Source organism: Siphateles boraxobius, unplaced genomic scaffold, assembly GCF_051911475.1.
Source record: "Siphateles boraxobius isolate OS27281-9 unplaced genomic scaffold, OSU_SipBor_1 7, whole genome shotgun sequence".
NCBI classification, from domain to species: domain Eukaryota; kingdom Metazoa; phylum Chordata; class Actinopteri; order Cypriniformes; family Leuciscidae; genus Siphateles; species Siphateles boraxobius.
In genome coordinates, this window is record NW_027509197.1 from 18,206,871 (window position 1) to 18,215,600 (window position 8,730).

Consider the following 8,730-nt stretch of genomic DNA (forward strand, 5'->3'; position numbering starts at 1 on the left):
AAACGACTGGTTTCAGGTGTCTAATGAGCTGCGGCCAGTTTGCACTGTGCTATTTCAAATAAAAAGTATTTTAATTGGGGTGTTTAGTCACTGTCTCACCGCAATGAAACAAAAGATATTGATTGATTTTTCCCTTACATAGCTACCTCAGTTAGATGTCACATTCGTTGCATCATTTTCGTTTTTCTACGATATATAAAAAAAATAATACGTGACTACTGTACTTTAGTCTCATATCTAGTTTTAATGGCCTCTGATTGCCAGGGGCCTCTAAAGCAACATGGCCTGAAACTGCCAAAGGAAGCTGATCACCAGTGTCCTAAGCAGATTCAGTTTGACCCGCCCTGTGCCCCTAAATTCAGATAGGCCTAGACAGGAACCAACCACCAGGGGCCCTGGATCCCTTGGTGTAGGAACGTATAAGCGGGCGCAAAATCATGCCCAGGAGCCTCCTTGGACCGTGACCTTCAAACCAAAACTTGAGTTTAACTCAAAAAGATCCACCCATGAACAACAACTGACTCGAAATGAAAGGACACCGTTTTTTCACATATACAATAAATGTTTTAATAGCAATGTACAATGATATCTTCAGCTGCAGAAGAGCAGAATACATCTTTCTCCACAGGACATGGACAAATGGTTGAAATTCCACAAGGAATCTGTCTTTCAGATGTCCTTTCCTCCAGCGACACTGGCGTTTCTCACTTCAGCCAGATGCCTTTGTCACCAACGTCTTCATTATAGCCTTCAGCATACTTCTTTCCTGGGAGCTAAGGAGAGATATTCATATCACATGTTAGATTCTTTAAAGCCCTGGTGTGCAATGGCAACATTTTACTGTGACCTTTAAAGAAATGCACTGAAAATAATAGAAAGTAAAAGACTAGACATTTAATCTACTGTACATTCATGAGCTCCACTTCCACATGTTCTCTGGGCTGAGGTAAAGCTCCATATGTTTTAGCACAAACACTGACTAGGTGGTGATCAGATGAGCAGATGAAAAATCTGACGGCTGAACACAGCGCTCCCAAAGATCAACATAATATTGCCAAATCAAATCACTAATGGCCATACAAAGTGCTTCTGTCACCCACTAAAGAAGTCTATCTGTCTACTGATTTTGTAATGCCACCGACATCACTGAATGTCCTCAGGTGACACTCCTGCTCTGTGAAAACACTCAATCATTGTGCAGGCATTTGAAGGGACACTGTTTGGGCTCCTGGACATATGCAATTACTTGTACACAAATGTATCTGTCAGAAACATAATTTAAGGTAGATCTATCATCAGCGAGGCACCTAAAGCATCACTGCTTTCATACTCTCTTTAATACATACAGTTAATATTAGGGCTGTCGCTAACGATTGTTTTAGTAATTGATCAATTATTTTGACGATTAATAGAGTAATTTTCTTTTTTGTGGTAATAAAAATAGACCTAAACAAAAAGACCTAAACAAACTTTTAAAATGACTTAATTCATACATTATATAATACAAATGAGGCAATCATAATTTGTTCAAATAAAGTATCAAAAGCAATCATATGGTTTTATAGAACAATACTTAAAATAAATAATATAAACAATTATCTTATGCACATTATATATCATAACAAATGCCTGCAAAGTGCGCCAACGGCCTGGTGTTGTTACACTTCACAGCATGATTGAATCGTTAATATTGCTCAAACGACAAAACATTTTAATTTAAACTTAATCTTTAATATTTGGCCAGTTCTTTACGAGAGAACGATAGTCACTGTAATTTATTGAACAAGAATGTGTGGACATCAAAACATGCAAACTCAGAGCGAGGGTTTAAACTTATTTTGAAACGCAATGAACATTTCGCATATTTGGAAAAATATTGATTATGTATTCTCCTGTGTTGGTGTAGATTTATAAATGACTTCTCTTACAAATCTGATTAAATGGCGCACATTGCTTTCCCAAATGAGCGTTGTACGCAACCTAAACTCACAGCATATGCAGAGATGGAGATTGAGACAATTAATTATATATTAAACCTGCAGGGCATACATTTATTTAACTGAATCGCAGCCTTTATGAATTCACAATAGCACTATGCTATAGTATGTTTTTTTAAATGTTTTTAATGTATTGGTCTAATAATGCGTTTCATTGATCCTTTGCAATCGACGGGTTTTTTTTAACAAGTACTCGAATTTAATCGAGGAATCATGCAAGCCCTAGTCAATATTAACCGTCACTAGTAATAAAAAATAAGAATTTTGGAATTGCTAATAGTTTAAGCAAGATATGCATAGCTGCACATGGTCATAATTAGATCTGGGCTAGTTCTCCCAAAAATGTAAATTCTGTCATTACTCAAGTCGTTCCAAACCTGTATGAATTTCTTTCTTGTGCTGAACACAAAAGATGATATTTTGAAGAATATGGGTAACCAAACAGTTAATGGGCATTGACGTCCATAGCATGAAAAAAAATGCTATGAAAGTCAGCTGTTTGAATACCAACATTGTTCAAAATTATTTTGTTTGGCAAACCAAACTATATGTGGCTTATTATCAGTCTTTTACATTTACTGTTACAGTTTCAGTGGAGGGCACATACCGATTTGAAAGCATAGTAGGCAGCATCAAACTCATGAGCACCGATTGTGACCTCTGGGAGATATCTGGGGATGCAGGTCAGGTTGGCTACCCTCTGCTTGTCTTCCACACTAGTGAATATGGGAAAAGGGTACATTTATTCAATGTGCTCAAGGATGTGGCCAAGCTGGAAAGATAATAATTACAGCCAATACTAGCAAATGTCTATGGAAGAAGAAAAAAAAGTAAAAAACATGAGTGAAATGTAAATAAATCAAGCACTTACAACATTCGCATATGGTGGAAAGTGACATCATCTTGCTCCAGCCAAGGGCCCTTCTCAAACTTGAAGTATTCAAGATCCTCTGCAACCTGCAAAAGCAAAGTAGAGTCACAGAGCAGTGACATTTGCATGCCTCAATGTGATCCACATACAGGTGTGAACCTTACCCTCTCAATGTCCTGGGCTTGGGTTGTGTCATAGGCAAGAACCTCTGCCTCTTCACTGAAAACGAGATACAGTTTTTCAAAAAATAAAACTATTAATAAGCAGTAATTAGTAGTTTATTGAGTGGTTAATTGTTAAATAAAAGTAAGAATTAAACCCTAATCTAGAGTGTGATCATTTTATTTATTTATATATATATATACACAGGTCCTTCTAAAAAAATTAGCATATTGTGATAAAGTTCATTATTTTCCATAATGTAATAATAAAAATTAAACTTTCATATATTTTAGATTCATTGCACACCAACTGAAATATTTCAGGTATTTTATTGTTTTAATACTGATGATTTTGGCATACAGCTCATGAAAACCCACAATTCCTATCTCAAAAAATTAGCACATCATGAAAAGGGTCTCTAAACGAGATATTAACCTAATCATCCGAATCAACTAATTAACTCTAAACACCTGCAAAAGATTCCTGAGGCTTTTAAAAACTCCCAGCCTGTTTCATTACTCAAAACCGCAATCATGGGTAAGACTGCCAACCTGACTGCTGTCCAGAAGGCCATCATTGACACCCTCAAGCAAGAGGGTAAGACACAGAAAGAAATTTCTGAACAAATAGGCTGTTCCCAGAGTGCTGTATCAAGGCACCTCAGTGGGAAGTCTGTGGGAAGGAAAAAGTGTGACAAAAAACGCTGCACAACGAGAAGAGGTGACCGGACCCTGAGGAAGATTGTGGAGAAGGACCGATTCCAGACCTTGGGGGACCTGCGGAAGCAGTGGACTGAGTCTGGAGTAGAAACATCCAGAGCCACCGTGCACAGGCGTGTGCAGGAAATGGGCTACAGATGCCGCATTCCCCAGGTCAAGCCACTTTTGAAACAGAAACAGCGGCAGAAGCGCCTGACCTGGGCTACAGAGAAGCAGCACTGGACTGTTGCTCAGTGGTCCAAAGTACTTTTTTCGGATGAAAGCAAATTTTGCATGTCATTCGGAAATCAAGGTGCCAGAGTCTGGAGGAAGACTGGGGAGAAGGAAATGCCAAAATGCCTGAAGTCCAGTGTCAAGTACCCACAGTCAGTGATGGTCTGGGGTGCCATGTCAGCTGCTGGTGTTGGTCCACCGTGTTTAATCAAGGGCAGGGTCAATGCAGCTAGCTATCAGGAGATTTTGGAGCACTTCATGCTTCCATCTGCTGAAAAGCTTTATGGAGATGAAGATTTCATTTTTCAGCACGACCTGGCACCTGCTCACAGAGCCAAAACCACTGGTAAATGGTTTACTGACCATAGTATTACTGTGCTCAATTGGCCTGCCAACTCTCCTGACCTGAACCCCATAGAGAATCTGTGGGATATTGTGAAGAGAAAGTTGAGAGACGCAAGACCCAACACTCTGGATGAGCTTAAGGCCGCTATCGAAGCATCCTGGGCCTCCATAACACCTCAGCAGTGCCACAGGCTGATTGCCTCCATGCCACGCCGCATTGAAGCAATCATTTCTGCAAAAGGATTCCCGACCAAGTATTGAGTGCATAACTGAACATAATTATTTGAAGGTTGACTTTGTTTGTATTAAAAACACTTCTTTTATTGGTCGGATGAAATATGCAAATTTTTTGAGACAGGAATTTTGGGTTTTCATGAGCTGTATGCCAAAATCATCAGTATTAAAACAATAAAAGACCTGAAATATTTCAGTTGGTGTGCAATGAATCTAAAATATATGAAAGTTTAATTTTTATCATTACATTATGGAAAATAATGAACTTTATCACAATATGCTAATTTTTTGAGAAGGACCTACTTTTATTTATATTTATTTATATCTATATATATATATATATATATTTATTTTTATTTTTTTATACAATTACAAATAATTAGAGTACTTGTATTAATTATAACATTTATATACATATAAATATACATATACATTATATGTATATAATACATATAATGAATATTAAGTGCTGACCTGATTTTAGGAAGGAAGGTCTTCTTGTATGCAGTCTCAATGCTCTTCAGGTAGCTTAAAGGAACATTCTGGAGGTATGACTATAATGCAATGAAAATTAAAATTCACTGATGTGATGTTAGTCACTCAGTCATCATTGTATAATCTGCGCTTCCTGAATCAATCAAAATCTACTGAAACATTTCTCCTTAAATAAAAGCCTCCAGCAACATGGAATTTTTTAAATATTACTACAATTATGCAAAATTCAAACAAAACTATACATTAAATCCAGCCATAATTTAATCATTTTGTAATCAATAATTTTGTGTGATAATGAAAATCTTATAAAATCTTAAAAACATTATAATCAAAATGTGAATTATTTGGACAAACAAGATCCTCTCTCTCACACACACACACACACACACACACACACACACACACACACACACACACACACACACACACACACACACACACACACCTTTCCTGATGCCTTGAGATTCTTCTGGACCTCTTCAGCAGGTGAGTCGACGTAGATGACCAGATGAGGGGGCAGAAACTCACAGATACTGATTTTCTTAATCTCATTATAGTGGTCCACACCTGCAGAATAGCAACCAACACAGAGTTCATTCAATCAAAAAAAACAGCTTTGCTATATTATCAGTTGCAATACAACTTCAATCACCAACAGCATTTTACCTGCATTCTATTAGGGCTATAATCAACCAAAGAAAATCTTGGTCGACTGAAGTCCTGAAATTTCAACTAATTAGTTGACTTGTGGGGGGGTGGATTAAAAAAACGTTAGATTAATTAGCTGCGCAGTACTGGGTAGCCTTGTCCGCCTAAATTAATTATAAATAAACATAAAAAACTAGTAGGCTATTTGCAGTAGGCTATATTAAATCGTTTTTTGACCTAATTATTTTGCACTGAAATGACACACTCGAGTCTGTCGGCTCTGACAGCGTTGCATCACATGCACCTGCGCAATATAGCCTATGATTTCCGAAAATAGTACTATGTCAACTAGTGATATCAACACAAGAACTGTTGAGAAACATGCAACATAATTTAAACAATTGTTTTTGTCATATGTTATAATAACTTACAGACACTATCATTTCAGCCGCTCTGTGCATGTCCTCGCACGGAGCGAGGCTGAACATAGGAGCTCGATCAGCTTCGCGGCTGAGACACGGATAGACTATTAATTTAAAGCTTTTACTCTTAAACACACAAGGCACGTCCACTTTAATAAAAAAGAATATGTATTAAACAAACCAGATCAAGACGAGAACAGAAATTAAATAAAGTGCATAACTGAAAAATAAAGCATAGGCTCAAAACAAATACAAACGGTGGGCACAGGGAAATTGTGCATTAGGCTCCAAAAAAAATATAATAATAATAATAATAAAGATAATAATAAAGTGCCCAAATCCAATATATAATACTAGAAATAAATGGTCACAATAATAAAATGAACCATAAAATGTTTCCAGTGTGGTCTGGGGGATGCTCTGAAGACAGACTGTTACATGTGAAACAGGGGTGCTCTGAAAACACCTCCATTAACAATTAGTGATGAAATGAATGTAATGAAATTAATACGGCAAAAAGTCGACCAATCAGAATTTTAGTCGAGCCAGAACGAATCGACCAATAAATCGACTAGTCGACTGGGAGATTACAGCCCTACTTTCTATAATACTTTATAATATGAATTTCAGACATAATCACTCACACTGCTTGCGGATGTAGCCTTCTTTGAACATGGCCTCCAAAAAAACCATGTCACTAAATGGAGATCGTTCCAGAACAACTCCCTGTCCTGAGCAAGGGAAACAGAGAAGAAAGAATGACATAAATATCCTAAACTCGTTTGTGCATTCCCACAACTATTGAAAATCCGTTCATGCTGTAGGGTTTTCAATTTTATTCACAATACCAACAGCTTTGGTTACCTGTAGAGAGCAGGTGTTCAATAGCATCAGAGTACTGCAGCAGCCTCATGAGGTACATCCAAGACTGCAGGCGGTAAGAGTTACCGTCACTGGCTTTGGGCTCCAAGTAGAACTTCTCCAAACTACAGTTTCCATTAAAAGCCTGATCTAGAGGAACTTTCTCCTTTGTCATTTTGTCAACATAGTGCGTGTCTGGCTCTGGCATGTACAGCATCCCTAAAGAGAGAAACATTGAAAACTGAACGAATACTTTTGGGAAATAGGAATAGTAAAGAATAGAAAATATTCTATTCCAGTACATCCCAAAGACATTCAGAGTGTGAGTGTGTGTATAGTTTTTTTTTTTTTTAAACGAGGGAGCCAGAAATTGTCTTACCCAGTTTATCAGCCAATTTTTGTGCAAGTGCTCCCTTTCCAGATGCCAAGTTGCCATCAATGGAAATGATCTTGCTGTTTTCCTTGAAGCGGGAGGTTGTCCTCTCCCCCAGAGTATAAGCCCACCATCCATACCGCAGGTTACTGACAGCACTAGTGTGGATTTGACCCTGGAGAGTATCGAAATATCCTGTTATGTTTCCTACCATTAAGGTGATGTAGTCTGACAGCAAGCTACATATGATGTCCTGATCAGCTGAAGTATCTATATATGGATTGAAGCGATTAATTACTGCTGACACAGTTCTTAAATACAAAACAAGTATGTTTTGACAGAACTAGTGTCAGTAGGACACGGTTATCCATTGTTATATATTGGTCATGTCTGAACAAACGTGAATGCATGTTACAATCTAAGTTGCATTGATTCAATAAACATATGAATAGATGCAACAATTTGACAGTAAGAAGTGATTTCCACTGTTGTAGTTCTGTTGTTGTCCTTCAGTCTGGACTACATGAGGCCCGACAGAATAGATGAACCTTTCGTTCTGGAGTGTAACGTTAGAGGCTGTTTCTTTCAATCTTACCGTCGACACAGGCGATACTGCTTTCCAAGCTGCTGCACCCGAGGGCACAACCAGCCGAAATAACCGCAACGACATGGCAAAACTTCAGAAACTCCAGCGAGTCTGATGATCCTCAATGTCGCCGAAGGATCTCTGTGTCGCGTCGCGACAGTAATGCGTCATGGGTGCGTCATGTGGTTCTTCTTCTTCTTCTTCTTGCTTGTTTATGGGGGTTGGCATACAACTTTTAGGTGCATTACCGCCACCTGCTAGTTAGGAGTGTGGGTCAAGATGGCATCACCCATTATACTATTCCTATATGTGACCCTGGATCACAAAACCAGTCTTAAGTAGCACGGGTATATTTGTGGGAATAGCCAACAATACATTGTATGGGTCAAAATTATACATTTTTCTTTTATGCCAAAAATCATTAGGATATTACGTAAAGATCATGTTCCATGAAGATATTTTGTAAATTTCCTACCGTAAATGTATAAAACATTTATGAGTGAATGCAGCACAATCGCGAACATAAATAGACCACTTTAAAGGCGATTTTCTCAATGTTTCGATTTTTTATTCACCCTCAGAGTCCATATTTTCAAACAGTTGTATCTCGGCCAAATATTGTCCTATTATAACAAACCATACATCAATGGAAAGCTTATTTATTCAGCTTTCATGTGATGTATAAATCTCAATTTCAAAAAAATGACCCATAAGACTGGTTTTGTCATCCAGGGTCACATATACAGTATATATATATATATATATATATATATATATATATATATATATATATATATATATGCA

General features: G+C 37.6%; 1 protein-coding gene across 1 annotated transcript; it reads right to left on the reverse strand.

Moving 5' to 3' along the window:
• Positions 1 to 541: 541 nt before the first annotated feature.
• On the reverse strand, positions 542 to 8,128 carry ndufa10 (NADH:ubiquinone oxidoreductase subunit A10). Its single transcript, XM_077216329.1, has 10 exons — positions 7,936 to 8,128; positions 7,347 to 7,515; positions 6,971 to 7,186; positions 6,751 to 6,837; positions 5,482 to 5,603; positions 5,016 to 5,095; positions 3,033 to 3,087; positions 2,869 to 2,954; positions 2,605 to 2,713; positions 542 to 773 (listed from the first exon to the last, which is right to left on the reverse strand). Exons 1-10 carry the CDS (start codon positions 8,008 to 8,010, stop codon positions 705 to 707), a joined length of 1,068 nt encoding a protein of 355 aa, XP_077072444.1. The 5' UTR covers positions 8,011 to 8,128; the 3' UTR covers positions 542 to 704.
• Between the last annotated feature and the right edge of the window lie 602 nt (positions 8,129 to 8,730).